The following is a 22,343-nucleotide window of genomic DNA, read 5'->3' as shown; positions in this document are numbered from 1 at the left end:
GTGCAAATTGGGCCAATGAGACATCTGTACTTCTTTATAAAAATACAGAGGAAAGAGGGAAAAGTTGCAAATGAAGGGAAAGAACCAAAGTTCTTTTCTGACTTCTAAGTGAAGTGGCCAATATTGTTACATATTGCTCTAATGAGGAAACACTTTGTTAGACCTTGAATACACACACACACACACACACACACACACACACACACACACACACACACACACACACACACACACACACACACACACACACAAAATGGGCCTCATACAAGAACATTTTCACATTCATTGTAAAGCATCCTCTCTTTCTCTGAGGTTTGTTTATGCAACTGTGGATGCATTAGTTTAATCAATACCCTTAAAATGTCTAACAAACCTGTTTTACTTTTATTGTGAAAATGTTTTTATCCACAATCAACATGTAGCAGTATAAAAGAAGAATTTCAGTGTAAAACTTCAAAAAACAGCAATTAGTTAATTAATTAATTAAAACATGGCAAATATGATTATTCATTTAGCATTAACTTTGTGTATATTAGTAATTCTATTATTTCTGTATCATATGTTAAAAGATCAGAAGAAGTATCAGAAAGAAAGCAATCAAATTGGTGTTCTTTTGAATAGAAATTAATCCAAATAGAAGGGATCAGCTTTCTGTTATTGTTTCATGCTGTAGTGCCCCTGGGTCAACGCCCAGACTGCAACTGAGGCTTGTGTCGCATTAAGCTTTTTTAAGTGACACATTCATAAAGAACATGCAAAACAACCTTTGCATAGCCTGAGGTGCTGGCATTCCTAAATATTTGAGTGAACCATGTTTGGGACCAAGTCTTGAATCAAACGTGTGGACATGTCTGCACCACTTGCTAAGTTCTGGCATTGCCCAATTTTCAAAGAAAATTTGCAATGCCAAGAATGCTTTAAAATCACTCCTATGTTAACAACAAATCTGTTCAAGCAACTGGTTCTTGTATGAGGCCTACAGGTTTGTGAATACATGTATTTAAACATTATTTCCAAGAAGCCTTCATATTACAAAGAATTAGGTTCTTAATTTATATTTTCAAATCAATAATAATCTAATAACTGAAGAGGGTAGCTGCTCCTGTAGTTAATGTTACCACAACTGGCCAATTTCCACCTGCTAGCCACTAATTTTTACCTTGTTTTGGCCCTACGCATATTAGCTATGAAACCCTGTTGCTGTAAACTAATAGTGTGATTGTGCAGATAGGTTTGGACCTCAATGCAAAACAGGTGTATTTATCAGAAATTGAATCAACCCTACTTAAGCCATTTGAGAGGAAGTTGAATAAGAAGGCAGAGGAAGAGGAGGAGGCTCACTGAATGGGCTCCCTGCATCTTCATTAATAAATGGCAATAATGAGACACTTATGTGCTTTTCGGGAACACTTCCTACTGTGTACAGAGCATGTGCAGTGCATGGCTCAAGCACACTGCACCTGTGTGTGACTGAGAATTTGGGCCAGAGTGGGATGAGGGGATGGCAACAGGACAAGATCAGCAAAAATAGACAGAGTCTGAGGGGAAAAGTGACCAAGAGGCTTACATCTCTTTAACCCATGCCACCCAACTAGAGTGTGTGTGTTTGTGTGTGAAGATAAACTTAATAGTATCTAAACTTAATCTTCCACTGGTTCTATTCCACTCGATATCAATAACAATCTTCCCCCATGTGTGTCTTCTATGTGTCTTCTTGGCAGACAGCAAAAGCTGCCTGTGTGTGCGCATGTGTGTGTTTCTCCCTCCCTCACACACTGCTTGCATTCTTCTCTCTTTTGTGTGTTGGGTGTGTACAGGCCTGAGAGTGGCACAGATAATGGGAGGGAACTAGAAAGAGAAGACAAGCAGATGTCAGTGTAGAGATGGTGGAGGTGATGGTTGGGCCAGTGGGGGCCAAGGGGTCCTTTAACAGCAGCCCCCCCCAGACTGCCTGACAGGGGTGCTCTCGATTTTCAAGTTGGGCTTGTCACCACCAGCTGTGGCCCCGGGGCCCATGCGCTTCTTAATCTCTGCGGCCATGGTCATGAAAGCCTGCTCCACGTTGGTGGCATTCTTGGCGCTTGTCTCCAAGAAGGGGATGGCCAAAGAGTCAGCAAACTCCTGCCAGAAAAGACGAGAGAAAATGAAAGGTAAAACCTTCCACACAAAACACAGAGAGCTAGTTGTAGAGTTTTTACAGTTCAGGGTCACATTTGGACTGTGCATAATCCTATAAAGACCTAAATACAGTAATGTTTTAATAAGCAGTTCTTCCAGGTGTATCTTGCTCTTCTGTGCTACAGAGCTCTACTCTTGAGTCATCAGTATACAAACATATCAATAAGACACTGTTGAGATGCTCCTTCATTACCATAAACACAATGTATTTTATTTTGATTGAGCTCCAAATATACTGTACTTACTAAAGCAAAAAACACGGTTGAATTGCCAACAAAGTATGAACTGTTAGTGTGTGCTCAGTATGAACTAATGGTCTTAGAGTCAGTACAGGCAAACGGTTTATTTTGGTAATCTTGAAGATATGGGAAAACAGCAGGCCTGTTAATCAACACAAGCCCTTTTAGGTGAGTCTTCACAAACCATCTGTTTGCTTTAGGTAACAAACTATGTGTTGCTCTGTATACATTCCAAACAGGTGCAACTGCACCAAGCAATTCAATGTCCTAAATAATTAAAAGTAAAAAGCTTTTGTTAGACTATCAACTAACTACACCATGTAGGTCACATTACTTCACCATCCCTACCCCTAAGCCTGATCTGATCTTCATTGCTCGAGTTTATGATACAGTTGTAATTTACTAAAATGATGCTTTGGCCTTTTTGTACTACAATAACTGACAGAAACATTCATCATTAAAGTATGTAATGCAGTGTACTCAACCCTTTCAGTAAATCCAGCAATGAATTACTGAGTTACATTATTCACTCAATTCTACTGCAGATACCATCTAGAAATAACTTTTAACATAGTCTGGTCACTGTGAGTTGATCATAATATCATCAAGCATAATGGGTATGCATTGTTGTACCAAAGAGCTATGTACATTTACCAAGTCAGTCATTATGAAGTCATTTCACCAGACCTCTGTGTTTTTTAGTAGACATGGCCTATGTAAATAGTCCTTTGTTTCGATTAATACTAAACGCTGAACGAAATGTGAATGAATGTCCTATGTGATATGCTCTTCTTATTTCACACACAGAACGCAGCCATACCTTAGCTGTTGTGTAGTCCACTACTTTTTTAGTGGTCAAGTCACACTTGTTGCCCACCAGAAGCTTGTTAACGTTTTCACTGGCATAGCGGTCAATTTCCTGAAGCCACTGCTTGACATTGTTATAGGACTCCTGCACAGTGAGAACAACAATATCGGCATGGCATTAGACACTGCAACTCACCACATTTCTGGTACCTAACCTAACTTTCACAAAACTGTGGCTCCATAAAAGAAACAGAACCCATAAAAAAAAATAATAATAATAATAATGTATACTTTATTGAAATTCGTTTTGGACAGCTGCCAGACTGAGTCGGCGCTACAACGGGGTTTCGGTGTCTTGTCCAAGGACACCTCAGCTAGTAGCCAGGAGGAACCAGGAATCGAACCACTGACCCTGGGGTCTGTAGGCGACTGCTCTACCCCCTGAGCTACTGCCGACCCCCCAAAATAAATTCTAAACAGCAAGTAACAGTAGAAAACATCAATACCAAAATTAATGAGGTTGAAAATAGTTAAGATTCAGCGATGGCTCACCTGATCTGTCACATCATATACGACTATGATGCCATGAGCTCCACGATAGTAGCTGGAGGTGATGGTACGAAACCTCTCCTGACCTGCAGTGTCCCACTGAGAGATGAGCAGACACACAGAGATACAAAGTCTGTTCAACAACTATTTTGTTGTAGGCAATAAAAGAGTAAAACCGAACGCATATAACATTAACACCCTTCCTTTGCCTTCTACCTTCTAAGTCGCTTTAGACTTAGCATTCGCATTTTTTTTAAATGTAAATAAATAAGTGTAAGGAGGTCTTGCCTAAGGACCCCTACTGGAAGTAAGACACAGCCAGGATTTGGACCCCGGTCTCCTGCATCCCAGGCTACATAACGATGTTACCACTAACCTGTTCAGCACAGTGATGTGTTCCAGCATGTTTTGTTGTGAGATGCTTATGCATTGAAGTAGTTTTGCTGTGGAAATGCCTTCATTGTTTTACAAAGCATCATTTTATTAGGTGTCTCTTTAAAGAATACCACACTTCTGACTTTTTGGGATAATGATGCATTTTTGCCATGCCATGAAGTAGAAGCTGGCATAATTTAGAATGAATGTAAACATTGTGATCCATCAATGCATTACATACAGACTGACGTATTTATCTAATCCACCTACTCCAACTCAATTATGTTTGAAGGGTAATTTTAGTTATCTTAAATCACAGATGTCTAGATGAGCCACCTCAATCCTAGATCTCATAACTTCAACAACATATGGACCTGAGCTCTAGGTTTGCATTTGAAAAGATATTATCTCTGGCTACATGATGTGAGGCTGTGAAAGAAGACTGAACAGTGCAAATTCTGTCCCTTGCAGGTCTCCAACACAGGCTAGCCAACTGTCTGCAAACATCAGACTGATGTTTAGTCAACACAAACAGAGCACATGATCACTAAAGGGTCTAAAAGTGTTAGATGTCTAACAAGCATTTTAAAAGTTCAGGCTATGGAAAGCACAGTGTTAGGAATTGTTACATTTCTGCAGTGTGAAAGGCCTAAATGAGTGCGCAAGTACACTAAACTGTGTATTTTTAATTTTATGTGTGCAAGTATAATGAAGCTTAGCTATACATGCTTAACAGGTGTCTTTAAAGTAGAACAGCTTCTACCATTAATCAAAACAGGATGCAGTCACCGCTGGTGTGCATGCACACACAGACACAATCACACACAAGCAAGCCTTTCATGTGTTTTGATAACAAAGATTGAATCTAAACCCTGGACCAGGTGAGGGTTACAGAAAGTGTTCTCTGCATGTGTTTGTGTGTACTCACAATCTGCAGTTTAATGGTCTTGCCATCCAGTTCAATGGTGCGGATCTTGAAGTCCACTCCAATGGTGCTTATGTAGCTCTCAGTGTAGGTGTCATCCTAAACACATCGCAGATACAGTGAAATAGAACAGGACAGAGTCAGAGCAAGAGCAGAATGAGGAAATACCAAAAATGTGTTGATGCAGAGACATAGATACTAGCAGTAATGGAAAAACATGTTTTAGAACGTGAGACAGGGCTACTTACTGCAAAGCGCAGCAAAAGACAGGACTTCCCTACTCCAGAGTCTCCAATGAGCAGGAGCTTGAACAGGTAGTCACTGAAATAAAAACAATGAAGGTCTGAACAAGGAGGACACACTGACTGTGACAACCTATGACTGAAGCCCTTCTGGCACAAACCTTACAGATCAGACTGATAAAGTCACCTGACCAGTACTTTACTAAGTATAAACATGTTTTCCAGACTGACGAAACATGACACTTCCCAAGTTTTTGATATTGCCCTGATGTTATCAGGAGTTCAAGCAGTGTAGGTGCTGAGTATAAGCCAACAGTGTATAATGCAGTGCCGTTTAAGTACAACAATCATGAGTTTAAGTGTTAGGACTGAGAGAAAAACAGGATCACATGAATTTGATACATGGCACAGGCAGATGCGGAGAATTACCCAATGCTAGTGCTATTCTTGTGTCATAGGAAAATGACCCGTCATGTCTCACAGCCTGGCACTAAATCAACTGACACCATCTCTCAAACACTGGATGCAACAACACTGTTGCAATCAGTCCAGATCACATTTCTACATGGTTACAGCTTGCGTTGATGTCTGGTCAGTTTTAAAAGAGTAACCTAAAGCCCGCTTAAGTGCACTGCTTTAAGCTGTGAGGCAATCTGGGCTGCATATCATAAGAAACCTTTCAATACCTGTGACAAAACAATATCTGATACATCTATGATCAGATTTTCCTACAAGTTGATTATATTCCATAAAAAAAACTCATAACAGTCAATAGCAAAATGGCAAATGGCAAAAATCAGATTTTAACTGAGAACTATCTAGTTAAAGAACACATAGACAAGATTGGGAGTCTGACCATCAATCTGAAGACATACAGCACTTTCATTTGTTACCAACAATTCAATAAGGACAACAGCACTCTGTAGGCACTGTTGCAGCCTGTCATGATGTCATCTTCTGGAAAGGAGGTAAAAACTTACTAAGCAAGCAACAATACTTCAGTACCAAGTAAATACCAAAATTCTCAAAATAACTTACGCCAATAACCTTAAATTCACTATAGGTCCTTGAGAATGCAATTACTCTGGCACTGACAAGAGCAGCAAAAAAAGTCTAGTCAGATTTTTAATGCAAAGAGAAAAAGGAAGGTAACATTAACACTAACAACATGAATGCTTCCTCCTCTGCTGATAGGTTTGTGACGCCCACAACATATTTAACACAAACCATGCTGAGCCTACAGAAGCAGACACTGAGGGTAACTTCACAGTTTCCGTAAGTAAATGTCGTAAAGCATTTGTGCTGAGATCTAGTTGCGCTTATGTCATTACAGTATCTACATTTTTGCCCCACTCTGTAATTAAGAACTTTTTATAAAAGGATTTAAAATAGCATAATTGCTTTATAAGTAGTTAATACATCACTTGTAAATCAATAAAATACCATTATAATTATGCACCCAAATACATTTCTCAAAATTTTAATAAGCAGTGATAAATGTTAATTAGCCATTAATAAAGGCTTACAGCGATCACATAAGTGAATGTCTGGATGTATGTCTACAAATTGATAGTGGCCAAAATGCATTAAAGTTAAAAGGCAATTAAAAGATTCAACAAAAATCAAGATGAAAAAGAACAAACACAAGTGAAATTGTTTTTTTTACTAAAACAGCGACTTAGAATCACTCTGTAAACGATTCAATGTTTTGCTAACTATTAATGCCATTACACACAGTAAACCCAGAGTGGACCGCCTCATTAAAAGCTGACACCAAATGTTTTAAGCTAAATAACCAGCCCTCAAATGCATTTACAGGTACCATGTGTACCAAGATACAGTGTCTAACAGTAGGCAATATCACAGCATTTTATGCAGGGCAACAAAGACTGTCTGCTAAGGGTGTGGAGGTGCTAGCTAAGCTAGTTAGACAGGGTTTCTTAAGGATTTAAAGGGAAGCTTCAGCTCTGAGTTTCAGTATACGTTTCACCACGATCCTAGGGATTCAGTGACAAGCCTGTGTCCTCTTATTTCAGTGTTTCAGCTCAGCCGGTTAACACTTGGTACCAGCTACATTGTCTAGCGTTAGCCCACATACGCTCCGCAATGAAGAGAAGCCAATTTTATCAGCTAAATTAAATAGCAGGTACTAAATATTCAGGACCAGTGTTACAAACGGCTGGTTACCAATGTTTAAATTCGGCACCTGCCGAACAGTTTTACATATTACATGTTGTTTCATATTAATGCAGAATGTAGTCAGCTCATAAAAGATCAAAGCTTTACAAAAGCAAATACCGCTGTCTTATTTCGTACAATGCAACCGTACGTCTTAATAATGTTTATACAGACGTATGAATGTATTCCAAAGATGGCAAAGTAAACAGAGATCTCCATATGAATAAACAGTCAAGGCTGTTCACGAAGATACTGGTCGGCCTTGACATTTGTTACTTCACTAATTCATGTAACGTTAGTGTCAAGCTAGCACTGTTCGTCTCCATGCTAATGTTAAGTAACGTTACACGGAACTACGGCAGTGTAATCTGATCGTTTTCCTCTGGTTTTACTAATGAATACAGGAATATCTGTTCATTTGTCTGGTGAAAGGTCGCGTGTCGCAGCCGATACGGTGAGGCACGAGCAGGCTGTCAGCTGGCGACCAGACATGTTCGCAAGACTGACACATTAAAGAAGGTGTCCGCGCCCTGTTCACGAGAGCCAGCCAAGCTAGCTAATGTTTGCTAACACATTTAACACACACTTATATAAAATTACACCATAACTACAAACGTGAAATTGGGTTTTTTTAACGGAGCACAACATAGGGCGCTTTACAGTTGATTGTTCAACTGTAACACTCACTATTCGGGGTTCATGGTTTCACTCTGGATGTGTTTGTCTGTCGGCGACTCGAGTCTTCCTTCCTAGCTATTCCGGCAAAAAATATGACTTGTAGCTCCGGGGATCCGAGGCACTTAAATGGCTGTTGTACCGTCTCCGTCACTGCCTCCAGGTCGCTCCACTGTATTCGACCTTTACTGTTTCATATGTCCTTGATTCTAGCAGACATTTCCCTGTCTCCTCAGCTTGGACCGGTATATTTTACTTATTTTTTTTCTTCCTTTCTGTGTCCGTTGCTTGCTAGAGGGTTAAGATGGCTGCGCAGGTACGGTAGTGACGTGGCACTACAAGCAAATCAGAAAACAGCTGCAGAACGACAGCAAGGCTGGGATTTGTAGTTTAACATAAAAGCAATGTTAAACCATCACAAAACACTTCTCAACAAAAATGTCCTAATGTTTGATTCGAACTGCTACCGAGGCTGGCTGAGATCAAATATATTATTCTCAATCATGTTCAAACAATCACAATCTATATTTTTCATAACATATTTAGTCAGAAACTCACTTTGCAAAATTGATTTATTTACAAAAATAATATGTTTTTATTGTTAAAAAAAAAAGAAAACTGCAATTTATATTTACAGAGGATCTATGGTGCACATACAGTATAAAAGACCAAAATATAAACATAAAAAAGCGAAATAAATGATCAAAGGTGAAAATTATGAGATACCCTGTTAACAGCATAGTAGCCAATTAAGTGTATTACTTATGAAAGCACTAGGGGTTAGATGAGTTGATGTTGAAGTGAAAAACCTTGCACAGGTTCTCGGCTCTCAACTCTGTCTCTGTGTTTGTGTCAAGCAACTCGGTACAGCAGGCTCCCACGGTGGTCATTTCAAGGGGGAGCCACCAAAGGCAGCCTGGAAATGCCTCTGAATCATTTACTGTAAACACACACACACACACACACACACACACACATTTTTTATGGCAGTCAAAGCCCCCCTAACGCCCCTAATGTCACCTAAGCTATGTTAGTTTACCCTGTTTTCAATTTTAAACACCCTTCTCATTGTGAACGTTGCCTAAAATGTCCTAAATTTGTAAAAATGTCCTCAGTCCAATAATTAAAATTTATGCTGGTCCTCAAAATTATAGCCATACAAACACACACACACACAAACACACATACACATCTCTTTCACACACCTACAGTTTACAGGAAGTTTAAGAAAATAATCTTTACAACAGTGTTACATTTTGTGAATTACAAAAACACTCGGCTTTTTAGTAATTAGAATTTGCAGTGATATACTTCAGGTAACCATCCTCAGTTTCCGTGTCTTCATTTCTGGCTGCAGCAGCACCCACAGGATTAGGCAGGTATACATTTTCCCACCTTCCATTGGAGTCTGTCTGTGTCTCCAAAGAGGCAGCTGCAGCAGCAACCTCCAGGCCCTGGTTAATGTAGCTGGCCTCCTGGCTGGCCTCTAGGACTGGCAGCTCTGACAGAAGAACTTTCAGTGTCTCACCCAGTTCCTTGAAGCCAGGCCTCCAGTTGGGTTCCTGATGCCAGCAACTCTGCATGACTTCATAACTGTGTTTCATGTCAGATGGAAGGTGTATTGTAACCACAAGTCAATTACCAGTCTTCCTTCATAAACATAAATTCTAAGATACACGTTTTCTGTTAAGTATGATCATGAAAGAGAATGTTTTAAAATGTATTCTGTTTTAAAATAATATGTTAAATAATTCATTTCACTCACACAGGACAGTATATTTTGAGAGACTACAAAATAACACTTCATTTATTTGTTGTTCTAATTAAAATGTTGTAAATATTTGTGTGTAGCAAAAGAATGTGAATATTGTAAAATAAGGCATGGGTAAATGCTGTGGACCCCTTTTTCCAGGTATAATTTCAGCTGCACATTTCCAGTAACAGTTTATGAGCCCTATGTATGAGCCTTTACTCTATTGCTTTTCTCATGTGTTTAGAGTCATTCTCTTGTGGCATCCCGCTTCAGGTCACACATGATACCTTGACATTACCTATAGAATTTACTTCTAGAAATCAACATTCATTCAACGGTATCAATGATAACAGGTGGTCCTGGCGTCCATGTTTCACAGATGGTATAAGGTTCTTATGCTGGAATGCCTTCTGACTTTCTCAAATGGCTTTGGCTCTTCTCAACTCTGAACACCGTTGTTGTTCAAAGCTCTCCTGATTGTTCAGGATTGTTTTCCTAGACATTACCCCGGGGTTCCTTGTGACCTGCAAGATTATTACACGCCTTGCTAATGGTGTGATCTTTATTGGTCAACCACTCCTGGGGAGGGTAAATATAGTGCTGAATATTTTAAGTTTGTACATGATCTGCCTGACAGTTGACTGTTGGAGTCCAAACTCCTTACGTTTTTAACCCTTTCCAGCCTGTTGAACATCAACAGCTCTTTTTCTGAGGTTTTAAGACATGTCTTTTGTTTGAGCGATAACAAACCTCTACACGTGTGTTGTCAAGATCAGACTTTGATATTAAAGACCCAGATTTGTCTTTAACTAAGGCAGACATTCACAGCTGATTGTCATCCCACTGACACCTGACTCTAATTTCCGCTTTAAATGAACTGATAATCCCAGAGGTTCACATACTTTTTCAGATTTAAGATTTGATTGTTTTTCACAATAAATAAATGAATAAGTTTAATGTCATTGTCTTGTTTGTTTATAGGGTTCCCTTCATCTGGTCTAGCGTTTGTGTGAACATATGATGTTTATATTAATGCAGAAGTAGAGAAAGTGGGTCAAAAACGCAACACAAAATGAGAAACATCTCTGAAGGAACACAGGAACTTACAGTTTCTGGTCACAGTCCTCGGGTGGTTTGAGTCTATGTCCCGACAGCAGCAGATCTAACAGCTCGTGATTATGGACTCCAGGATAAGGAGTCCGCCCACGAGATACAATCTCCCACATGGTCACTCCAAATGACCACTGAGACAACCAGGAACCACAAAATCATAGTTACACTGAGTATATAAAAATATCAAAAGGATCTAATATCTATTTTCAAATGGAGTGGAGACGTAAAGCCCCCCCTCAAGAACTATACTTACCACATCAGTTTTGGTGGTGTAGACAGACTCAGATAGGCTTTCCATGGCCATCCACTTGATTGGCACACGTATAGCTACTCTTTGACGATAATAATCGCTGCTGTAGATTTTCTTGGACAGGCCAAAGTCAGCCACAGACACCCTGAGGTCATCGCCCAGCCTGTAGATTAAAAAAATTGGTTAAAATAAGTGAGGACATTAAATAAATAATATGCATAATCCGCATAGGCGGACTCAGTAACATTGCTTTTATTTTTTGTTCCAACATAGAAAGTGTCCCCTGAGGCCCTTGGATTGTGTCATTCAAAATAAAAGCAGCTTCCTTCCGATACAAGCCACAGCTGAATACTAATGGCTGAGGACAGAGACACAGTCATACATGAACAAGGAGGCCTTGATCTCCAACCTCTATCTTTCTTCCTCTCAATGTCTCCCTCTGATGGACTCACATGCAATTGCGTGCAGCCAAGTCCCTGTGCAGAAACCCTTTGGAGCTGAGATAGTCCATCCCTGCAGCAATGTCAATCATGAAGCGCAGGAGACTCTGATGTGGCACAAACTAGAAGAGAGGGTAGAGGGAAGTGGATCCTTTCATTTATTTTAAGTGACAAAACATACAAACAGGCCACATGTTGTGAGAATGTTGTAGTGGAGGTCGTCATACAGTAAATGAGGGTTTAAGAAATGTAAATAAAAAGATGAGTCATGGAAGCTGTCCTTATTGTTAGGCCAAAACGTTTCACTACTCCAATCCAAGCAGTTTCATCAGTCTGAAGATAGTTGGTTAGAGACCACATATTTATCCTCCAGGTTTGGTTTCACTCCACCCCATGGCCTGAATAGGTTCGTTAGGTGAAACAATGGAAGAGGAGGATGTGAAGGATGTAATAGTCACATCTCTGCCTAACCCCTGTTATGCTCTGAAGTGATGAATTTCAGAGAGATCTGACCAACTATCTATAGACTGATGAAGTTACTTGGATGAGTAGTGAAATGTTTCGTCCTAACAAGTCCAGTTGCCATGACCCAACTTCCAGATAACTTCACCTGGATGATGAGAATCTCCCCCGACATGGTTTAAGGAAGTATTCACCCTGGCAAGTGTTTTTACAGTTTTAGTTTTAATCTTCAACAAGTACAATAATAATGGTTATTTCAGTTGTCTATATATTTAATAAAAATACAATTTACTGCTCGGGTTTAGTTTAAGACAAGCAGTTACAGTAATTAGTAATTAATGAAAGATCAGATGGTGAGACTACAGAATATTATTCTGCAGAGTTGTCTGTTAAGGTATTATCTGTGACCTGCCACATTTCCATGTAGTCTATCCATTATCTATTCATTTTTAATGGTCAAAAATTACCTCAACAAATATTTTTGTCATAGCTCTCTGACAGCATAAGAGCCAATTACTGGCTCTTAATGGTATAAACCAGGACTGACACTGAAAGCCATTCTAAAGCTCTTTTAACTACAGGGTATTACAATGTTGGTTGCAACTCACAATACTTATATATATATTATATTATATATATAAAGTTGTGTTTAAAAGAAACTTCTGACAATGTAATGACATCCAGGAACCAGATACTGATATTGTATTTTACAAGTGCACGTTCACAATAGATCACTTTAAAAACCTGTTTCCTCAAGATAATGGATAAAGTGATGGATAACATGTCAATCACTGTCCAGAGCCAACATACAGTTTGATAGTTTTGTAAGCTGCTGTACAGTGTGTTGGTGTCTGATCTGCCCCTCCTTAATTGATCTCTGACTTGTAGTCTTATTATTTGTCTGTGCTCAAAATAGTTAAACTAAATTAATTTATCTTTTCCTCAGGCTCAGGGGTGCTTTCAAGGAGAGAATACATGCTTAAAAATGTCCATGATTTTGACATAAGATTCAGAGCAATACAAAATCACAAAGCACCTGGCCAGTAGTTGATAGTTACCTAGGTACAAAGGTATTATAATCATTAGGAATTTTAACCAAAGCAGGTTTAATTAATCTTTATATTGTGATAATCAGCCCTATATATGTACATGCGTGTGCTGCACCTGCATCTCACCATAGGAATATCACCATAGCGCGTAGCAATGAGGAAGCGGCGCAGGTCTCCATGTTTCATGTAGGGCAGAATAACCAAAGGAACAGGTAGAGAAGAGTCCTGCTCTCTCTGTAAAGTGACCCCTGCAGGACAGACACAAATCATGTGTCTAGAAGGAAGCATAGATTCTGATCTGACTTAATCTGACATCAGCTGGACAACATCATTTACCTGCATTTCAAAATGATCACCTTTATCACCAGAGATGTCCTTTTACAAAAAGATTAATTTCAGATATGGTTTGGTTACGAGGTAAGGATGAGGGGATTAGAGTTAGGTAAAAACTTATTATGTTTAGGTTGGAGTAGGTTTCCAGGAAATGGATGTGAATATGTACAGTAATGTCATAAAAATATGAATCTGTTTGTGTGCGTGTGTATACTTTGGTTTGTTATTTAGCAGTAGGTCTGAAAGAAACTAACGAACTATGCTCAGACATATACACATCGGGATCGTGAGTGGAGGGGTTTTAAGAGAGAGCGACAAAGTATGTGAACTTTGGGTACCTTTTCTATGCAAATAGAAATCAGCCATCACACTTTTCTTAAATAAATACTCACATAGCCATCATGTTCTAATTTTTTAGATACTTTTAAAATTATAATCAACTAATAATAATGATGTATTATTAGGGATTGACCAGTTCCCAATGTACAACATGTTTAAAATCTGCTCCACGCAATTTAAATTCTACATCATGTCAAGAATAACAAATTCAAAATGTCAGTTCTACTTGTAGGGGAGTATGTTCTAGACTTGCACTTTTACTTAAATTGAATGTGTGTACTTCTTCCACCTCTGTGTGTTCTTATAGTCAAGGTAAGTTTGATATTTGTGAATTGAGTGATGTGTCTTACCAAGTAGACTGACCACATTTTCATGATCAAAGTTCTGCATGATCTCTGCCTCTCTCAAAAACTCATGTAAGTCTTCCTGGCAGTTCAGTCCCACTGCATGTGTAGGACAGAGTGGAATTACTTAAACAAGAATAAGCAGAGTACACCTCTGATATAGAGCATGAGCTGTCACTGTTTACACACCTCTCATGGTCTTCACAGCTACCTTGATGTCCTCACCGTCCTCTGGAGTAAAGACCCCCTCGTAAACAGAGCCAAATTCTCCTGTATATCATGAAAGAAGCAGAAATAGCATCACCCACTGTCAGACCCAAAACAATTATGTTGTAATAGAAATAGTAAGAGAAACAGGATGAATAGTAACTTATTCAACCTATTCATTATTCAGGTCATTCAGTTCATATTCATGTCCTATGTTGTCTAACCCAACCTAAAATTTTAACAGTTTACAGGCAAATGTAAAATTCTTTTTTTGAGAAACCTACTGTAACATTCACACTCCCCTTTAGACCAAAAAGCTGCCAGCTGGGACACACTGATCTACTATTCTACACCTTTGTGAAACTCAAACCCTCATCCCAAATGAGGATTGTTTATCAGGCATCATGAACTGACCTTTGCCAAGCTCCTTGCCCAGGGTCAGCTGGTTACTTTCTACCAGGACGTCCTTCAGGCTGGCCAGCAGCCTGCCGCTGAGCCCCTGTAACAGCTGGGCCACCCCCTCTTCCACTGAAACACAAAGGAGACAGTCTGTATTAGCTATAATTCAGCTGAGGCTGTGCATCCTTGTCTACTCACATAAAAAGAACCTGTACATGTAAATATGTTTTACAATGTCATTTAGTCAAAATACAATGTATATGTGTGCCTACTGTATCTTTGTTATATTTTATCAAATCAATTTCAGTAATTTCGTAATGTAACACTTACTGTTGGCCTGCTGGGGTGCATCCTCCACCACATGTGAACGTCGGTAGGAATTATCAATATTCACAGGCAAAAGTTCAATTTCTTGATCAGACCTGTAGGAAATGTTTAATTTTCATCACTTTAACAGCACAATTGTGATCAAACTTTTATCATCATCCACTAAAGTTTTGACTATGCTGGATCGTTTTCACATGGCACATGCAGGAAGACAGAAGTAGATGGTTTCTCACTTACCAGAGTTTAGTGTAGTTTCTGCGCATGAGGCACAGCGCAGTGGGGATTACAGCCAGGAGCAGCAGGATCCCAAACAAAACACCAACAGCCAGCCATGCGGAGAAGCGACTCTGGTGCTGAGGAGCCGGCTTTCTTTCATGCGCTGAGATATTTAAGTCTGGGTGCACAGTGATCACTACAGGAGGACTTTTCCCTGCAGGAAAAATATAAATATTTAGTGTCTTGGTAAGCTATCTACAACCTACAAGTAGTGTTTTTCTCTTCCTTTTCTATCACATGTGGTGACATAAAGCTTACATACATCTATGAATAGTTACAGTGGCAGTGGATTGAAGTGGTGCCCTCAGCTGGCTCGATACATCATTCAAGGCCTGCAGTGATAGTCTGTAGTCACACTGTGGGTTTAGTCCCGTGACACTGACTGATGTGTTGGTCAAACCAGATGAGTCCGGCAGGAAAATCACATCCTCCCCACATACCTCCCATTGACTACCAACTTCTGTTTTATTCTCACACTTGAAACGATACTTAATTTCCTTTCTGCCTCCCCAGTCATGAGGAGGATCCCACGTCACGATCAGCACTGACTCATTATAATGATGAGCAGTTAGATTCACAGGAGCAGAGGGCGCCTCTGTGGAGATCAGGACAAAGTAGCAAACACATGTTTAGAGCTGCAATAAATCCAGTTATTAAGCATCAATATGATTTAATTAAACGAAAGTATACACTTAGACAGTATACCACTGTGGTATTAATCATGTTTACAGTACACAAATAGTATATTTGGATATAAGATACATATATAATATACATCATATCCATGACAGCCGAAAGAAACAGTGACAGAACCAAAGAGCCTGCTGAAATCCCTAATGCTGAAAATAAAGATAAATGTTGATAAAATGTTAACTGCAACAGTAAAAGGACACAAGTGTCTTACTGGTGCAGCCGAGATCATCAGGGTCAGTCGGCAGGCGGCTGAAATCCTGTAGACAGTCGCAGCTCTGTGATCCTTCCCTGTGTGTCCTGGAATTAGCTGGACAAGGTCGGCATCCGCCACTCTCATTGGCTGATTTGTAGAAGCCCATCCTGCATGCTGGTGACACAGAAATAGTGAGTGTTTCTTTCTGATATGGTCTGGGTTGGTAGGAAACACATTCATTGAAAAATGGTTCTGCATTTGTCACTCTAATCCCTGTGTCTAACACAGGCAGTGACACATACCTCCAAGCCACTTGCTGAAAAGTCCTTGGACAAGACAACTGAAACAATGAAGTATTTAATATTATTTTATTTTATTTTATTTTTTGTATTTATTATTTTTTTATTGCATTTTAGCATCTTGTGAATTAACAAACATCCAGCCCCATCCTAACAATTCCCTAGATTCTAGGGCCTAGAATAACAAAATTTTAGCATGTTATGGGGTTGTGATTGCCGTGTGTGGTTTAAAGTGTATCATTTACAGGGGGGCATGTTGGCAGGGGCCAATCTACAACCTTGTTTAAGAAAAACTCCAGTTCAATTATTCAGTTCCAAAAGCTGTAAAGTAAAATGATAAATATGCTCAAAAACTGTTCAAATCACTGAAACACACAACACAGAGAAAGTCAGTGATCAGAAATAACTTACTAGATGCCATTAATTAAAAACTTTTCACACTTGTCTATTGCTATGTGTGGCTCTGCAATGGACTGGTGACCTGTCCACATCTTTCAGTGGCATCTAGAAGTGTTGTTTTCCCTGTTGAGCAATGCACAGGAAACATGTCAAAAATAAAATAAAAATAGTTACTTAAACTGGGAATTATAGGAAAGAGGATGTGAAAGTCTTGAACTCTGATTCAAGAAGCAGGCACAGAAACAGAGCTTTTCCAAGGTTCTGGTACAGTGTTGGAACCAGCAGTTAACTTGTTACAAAGTAAAACTGTTAACTGTTAACTCTCTCCTACCTCATCCCACAAGAAGACAGTTTATATAGTAACAAGATGGTATTTTTGTTACATATTGAAATATTTTCACAGACAGCTTATAGCTATTGCTATGTTTTGTGTGTGCTGCCATACAATGAATGCAGATCTCAGTAGGCGGAACCCAACATGACACTGCACTTTTACATTTTACTCTTTGGCACATTGTGATTTTTTCATGCATACTGGCCGAAATACAGAAGCTTAAAGTACTTTAAGCACTCTATCTACTGAAAATATATATATATATTTTTAGAATGTACAATAGCTGTCAACACTGCCCATCCAAAAAAAGCCTCTCTTTGGATAATTACTGCATGTATGCTTACGTTTCAGCTGCAGCAATGGAAGAAGGTCATGTGGGCTGATGAGTCTACATTTACGCTGTACCAGTGTGATGGGAGCATCAGGGTAAAAAGAGAGACAACTGAAATCATGCTGATGATAGTTTCCATACCCATCATGGCTAGTATCTACCGTACAAGGCTGTGGGGGCAGGGCTATGATCTGGGGTTGCTGCAGTCAGGTCTAGGTTCAGCAACGTTATGTGTCCAAAGAATGAGTTCAGCTACCTGAATATACTGAATGACCAGATTATTCTATCAATAAATGTTTTCTTCCCTAATTGCACGGGTATATTTCAAGATGACAATGCCAGGATTTATCTGGCTCAAATTGTGAAAGAGTGGTTCAGGGAGCAGGACACATCATTTTCACACATGGACACACAGAGTCCAGACCAGAACCCCACTGTAAATCTTTGGCATGTGCTCCTATCATCAATACAAGATCTTGGAACTCTGGACAGTAATAAATGTTGTGACATGCAGAAATGATGCCACTGCTCTAATCAAAGCCAAAGGAGATCCAACAAAATATGTGTGTGACATTTTTTTGGATGGGAAGTGTAGTTTGTCAGATCTTAAGAGCCTGATTTTTTGAGAAAATATGATTAGTTTGTCTTCCAAAAAGCTGATATATTAAATACATATGTAAAGTAACGGAATGAAATAACTGGAATACCATGTGTATATACCTTGGCAGGTGTCATCCATGACTTCATGCCCAGTTTCACAGGTACAGCTCCCCTGCAGTGGACCCCACACTCCATCCAAATCACACTCTCTAACAGGTGGGGACACCTCCACAGCTCCATTTACACAGGAGCCTCCTAGAGGCCCGGACCCAGCTCCTGTCCTTCCGAACAAGACCAGATGTGCAACAATCTGAGGGCACATCCTGTAGTACAGTCTGATGGATGTCAAGAACACACATGTTCCTGTATAGGAGAAAGCGAGCTGGAAGCCTCTACCGTTCACTGACCCCAGGTTCAGAGCCAGGCTGCGGTTCAGATAGCTGGAGATTTGAGGAACATGATCAGGGAATGGCTTGGTAGTCTGAAGGTCCAAAACTGTGCTACTATCCTGAAATCTTGGGATGGGTGTGTCTGAGTCAAAAAGGTGAACTTTTACTGGACTGAGTTGACCGTGTGGCTCTTCTTCTTGGGCAAATGTAATATCCAAGAGTAGATGGTGGGCTTCTTTACGTTCCATCCACTGGCTTAAAAAGGTTCTTCTTCTTCCTACTCCTGTACAGGCTTGGAGTACAGGAACAGAACCGCCTGCACCAAGTCTCATCTGAATTGTGTTCCACTGCAGTGATAGAACCAAAATCAATGCAGTTATAAACCAAAAGAACATACAAAATCCCCACAAGACCCCCTTCTATTTTCTTATACAGTATTAACAAGTACATTTTCAATTAACAAAGGTGAGAGCCATTTGTTTGTGTGGGGTGTTTGATAGTTGCCCAGTTGGTTATCCAGCAATAATTTATCCTAATGGATGAAGAACACCTTAATATTTTGTCCCTGTTTTTACACAGTGATTAAAATAATAGAAATATTGTCAACATACTGCTCTGTTTGGGTCTGAAGTCCATCTCTGTATGGCCTGTTTCTCAGAATGGAAAATCTCCACTAAGCAGAAGAGATGAGAGTGTGCTGTTAATCAGTTCAGTTGATTTCAAGCAGCAGAAAAAAAAGTCCACCTTTATATATGTGATTGTTTTTGGTTTAATACACAAATAATCCCAATGTTTTCAGCTATCTAGTCTTTATCAGAGTGGTGTCTGGAATTGTTTCCTTTTTCTTTGTACAAACTTTTTTACATTTCAGAGGTTTATATTTTGCTCCAAAGGTCTACGAGAAGACAATATGCAGACAGATACTGTGGTTTAATTTCTTTCAAAAACCTTGGAAAGTAAACATTTTAAAATCTTTTTACCATTAATGAAATTGCTGGTAATTTTTCATTTCTAGATTTTAAATTAATTGACCTTTTGGAATTTCAACGTTTTCTGCATTAATTTGTCATCAAACATGATCTGATCTAAGTCAAGAGTATTAACAAATATAATACATCTAAAATAATAACACAAAAAATTCTGATCTTTTATTTCTGTATTGAGAACGACCATAAAAACCTCATAGTGATAGTGGAAAATCTTTTTGCCATTACGTAATGGACATGCTTCATTGTTTTTATCATTTTCCTGTAGCATCACCCAACTTCTGCAAAGTTTTGGCTGACGTACATACATTTTCACATTATTCTGAAGAACCTTTTGATGCACTGGGGAATTCATCTTCCCCTAAACTGACCAGGCCCTGATGCAGCAAAGCAGGCCCAAATCTTACTTAAATCATACTTAACAGTTGGGATGATGTTTTTATGCTATGCCCTTTTCATGCCAGATGTAGTGCTGAGTGTTCTTTCCAAAAAAAGTATTCTTAGTTTTATCAGTTCACAAAGCATTTTGCCAATACTGCTGTGGACTGTCAATGTGCTCTTTGGCAAATTTGAGATGTCCAGCAATGTTCTTTTTAGTAAGCAGCAGCTTCCATCATGGTGTGCTGCCACAGACGCCCTGCTTGTTCAATGTTTTATCTACTGTACAATCATCAACACAGATGTTAGCCAGTTCCAATGATGCCTTCAAATCTTTGTCTGTCACTCAGGGTTGTTTCTTTACCTCATTATTGAGTGTTTGTTGTGCTTTTGGGGTCATTTTTACTGGCCATCTACTTCTTGGTAGACTAGCCACAGTCCCAAAGTGTCTTCCTTTGTAGATTGTTTTGAAATCACCATATAACCATTTCCAGCTTTATGTAAATCAACAGTTCTTGATCTTAGATACTATTGAAGCTCTTTTTGGTGGGGCATGGCTCACATATTCTTCTTGTGCGGAGCAATCTCAAAAAGTTAGAGTGGTTTCATCAGTCAAAGTAGCTCTAGTCCAAGCTAATTTTGTTTAACATCTGATCTGCCAAATGAGCTAGTTTGAAGTCATTGTTCAAAGGGTTTACATACTTTTTCCACTCATAATGTTTTTACAACTGTTTTGGCATTGAGCTTTTTTTTTCCCATGTATTTTTGTGGTCTTTTGTTACCTCAGAAATGCTGCTGTGTGCACTCTTGGAGTAGAAAGTAACTAGACTGTAATTACGCAGTCAGCTGACCTTTACTGCTCGCTTTGTAGTTACTATGGTGGAATGTAAGAAAACTCTACATGACAGAATGATATCATATGTCACTTTTTCTCACTCTGTAACTGTAACTTCCACTGAATAAAAATGAGAGTAAGCTGTCTTATCTTTTCCTGAAACACTTCCTGCCAACCCTGCTCCACTGGAATATGGACTCTTACAGCAACTGTAATAGCTGAAAACTCACCTTCCTCTGCTTGATAGAGAGTGTCACAGCCAGCGCCTTGTATACAGATCCACAATAACACTAAAGTAAGCCTGACACACCCCAGTACATTGTTACAAAGAGCCATGTTTTCAGCTTGCTACAAGTCTGCGTCATCCACTGCCTTTTCCTGGTTCTTACACCCAGTCTGTCATTCTGCTGATCTGAGTGATTCCTGTGTTTACATCCCCTTATAATTTGGCAACGAAATGTCTGAACTATTGAAATGAGGGTTCCTCCTCTGCAGAACACGCCACACCCCCTTAACCAACATATAAATAAAGACAATCTATTGCCCTCCGTAAATCAATCGTTATGTTGTCTGCAAAGTGTTTTTAATAGGCCATTCTATGTCATTTATGTGTCATTATAAAAGGTCCTTGATGATAATGCTTATACATATGCCTAAAAGGATAGTTATATGTTACAGTTCCTCCCTCTGGCCCTGTCTGCAGCTTTTGTTTTGTTCTGGTCTCACACCATATATGGACTTCCTCCACTTTCCACCCTCCACTCCACACACCGGACTAATTACTGACTCAGTTCACCTGTGCACTCCCTCTGCTTTATAAGCACCCCTCAGTCCTCAGTTGATGGCTGGTTTTGTCACACATTGCCTTCACCCTGATTTCATTCATGCAGCACACTACTCCTCCTAAATCTGGTCAGTTCGTTTGTTTGTCTGTTTTTGGTTAGTAGGTTTGATTTGTTTGGTCTGCGTTTATGCAGCATTTTTAGTTGATACTTTGTCCTGTTAGTTTTGTATGTTTTGTTCTCGTTTTCCTGCCCTCGGCAGTGATTTTCGTTTGTCACTTTGTATGTCTTTTAGTGAGTTGTAGTTTGTATTTTTGTCTAGTGGTGTATTAGTTGGTACTTTGTATGTTTTGTTGGTTCGTCTGTTGCCTGCGTTCCCGCAGCGTTTTGTGTTGATACTTTGTTAGTTTGTGTTAGTTCCCTGTGTCCCCTGCCTTTTGTTAATAAATATCTTTTTGTTCATACCCGTTTGGTCCCCGTCAGTCCAGTCAGTCAGTTCGTAACAGTTATACAGCTACTAAACCTGTTAATATTATAGCTAGGTCTTATTAGATTTTTTTGGTACATAGTGCTAGATTCCTGATTTGGTATTTATATATATTTTTATTAGTTGAGACTGACTAGAATTTAGCAGGATTAAGAAGTGGGGGGGGGGGGGTTTCTA

The 22,343-nt window shown here is 39.4% G+C and overlaps 2 protein-coding genes across 3 annotated transcripts; both read right to left on the bottom strand.

Moving 5' to 3' along the window:
* Window positions 1-1,794: 1,794 nt before the first annotated feature.
* Window positions 1,795-8,482, bottom strand: rab1ba (zRAB1B, member RAS oncogene family a). Its single transcript, XM_026352738.1, has 6 exons — window positions 8,181-8,482; window positions 5,322-5,394; window positions 5,077-5,172; window positions 3,777-3,872; window positions 3,238-3,369; window positions 1,795-2,121 (listed from the first exon to the last, which is right to left on the bottom strand). The coding sequence occupies exons 1-6, from the start codon at window positions 8,192-8,194 to the stop codon at window positions 1,927-1,929; spliced, it is 606 nt and encodes a 201-aa protein (XP_026208523.1). The 5' UTR covers window positions 8,195-8,482; the 3' UTR covers window positions 1,795-1,926.
* A 300-nt stretch (window positions 8,483-8,782) lies between these two features.
* si:ch73-40a2.1 (tyrosine-protein kinase receptor TYRO3) lies at window positions 8,783-21,314 on the bottom strand. Of its 2 annotated transcripts, XM_026353312.1 has the most exons (15): window positions 21,128-21,314; window positions 19,310-19,371; window positions 18,430-19,045; window positions 16,365-16,520; window positions 15,723-16,055; window positions 15,422-15,614; window positions 15,188-15,279; window positions 14,873-14,986; window positions 14,441-14,521; window positions 14,258-14,350; window positions 13,362-13,483; window positions 11,737-11,846; window positions 11,288-11,447; window positions 11,029-11,165; window positions 8,783-9,761 (listed from the first exon to the last, which is right to left on the bottom strand). In XM_026353312.1, exons 1-15 carry the CDS (start codon window positions 21,231-21,233, stop codon window positions 9,452-9,454), a joined length of 2,685 nt encoding a protein of 894 aa, XP_026209097.1. In that variant the 5' UTR covers window positions 21,234-21,314; the 3' UTR covers window positions 8,783-9,451. The 2 variants fall into 2 exon arrangements, with proteins under 2 accessions (XP_026209097.1, XP_026209098.1); XM_026353313.1 differs by lacking the exon at window positions 19,310-19,371 and having other exon boundaries at window positions 21,128-21,264.
* Between the last annotated feature and the right edge of the window lie 1,029 nt (window positions 21,315-22,343).

Source organism: Anabas testudineus, chromosome 18, assembly GCF_900324465.2.
Source record: "Anabas testudineus chromosome 18, fAnaTes1.2, whole genome shotgun sequence".
Lineage (NCBI taxonomy): Eukaryota > Metazoa > Chordata > Actinopteri > Anabantiformes > Anabantidae > Anabas > Anabas testudineus.
Note: the sequence above shows the minus strand (reverse complement) of the source record. Positions and strands in the feature narration are given on the sequence as shown.

Bases quoted from the DNA above. Each gene is read 5' to 3' on its own strand.
- si:ch73-40a2.1 (XM_026353312.1), bottom strand. From the start codon at position 21,233: ATGGCTCTTTGTAACAATGTACTGGGGTGTGTCAGGCTTACTTTAGTG. The intron at 11,847-13,361 runs GTGAGATGCAGG...CCTCTCTTCTAG, and splicing joins GCTATGGTGATATTCCTATG to TTTGTGCCACATCAGAGTCT. The intron at 11,448-11,736 runs GTGAGTCCATCA...TTTAATCTACAG, and splicing joins TTGGCTGCACGCAATTGCAT to GCTGGGCGATGACCTCAGGG.
- rab1ba (XM_026352738.1), bottom strand. The intron at 5,173-5,321 runs GTAAGTAGCCCT...CGATGTGTTTAG, and splicing joins GTCTTTTGCTGCGCTTTGCA to GATGACACCTACACTGAGAG. The intron at 3,370-3,776 runs GTGAGCCATCGC...CTCACTGTGCAG, and splicing joins TATATGATGTGACAGATCAG to GAGTCCTATAACAATGTCAA.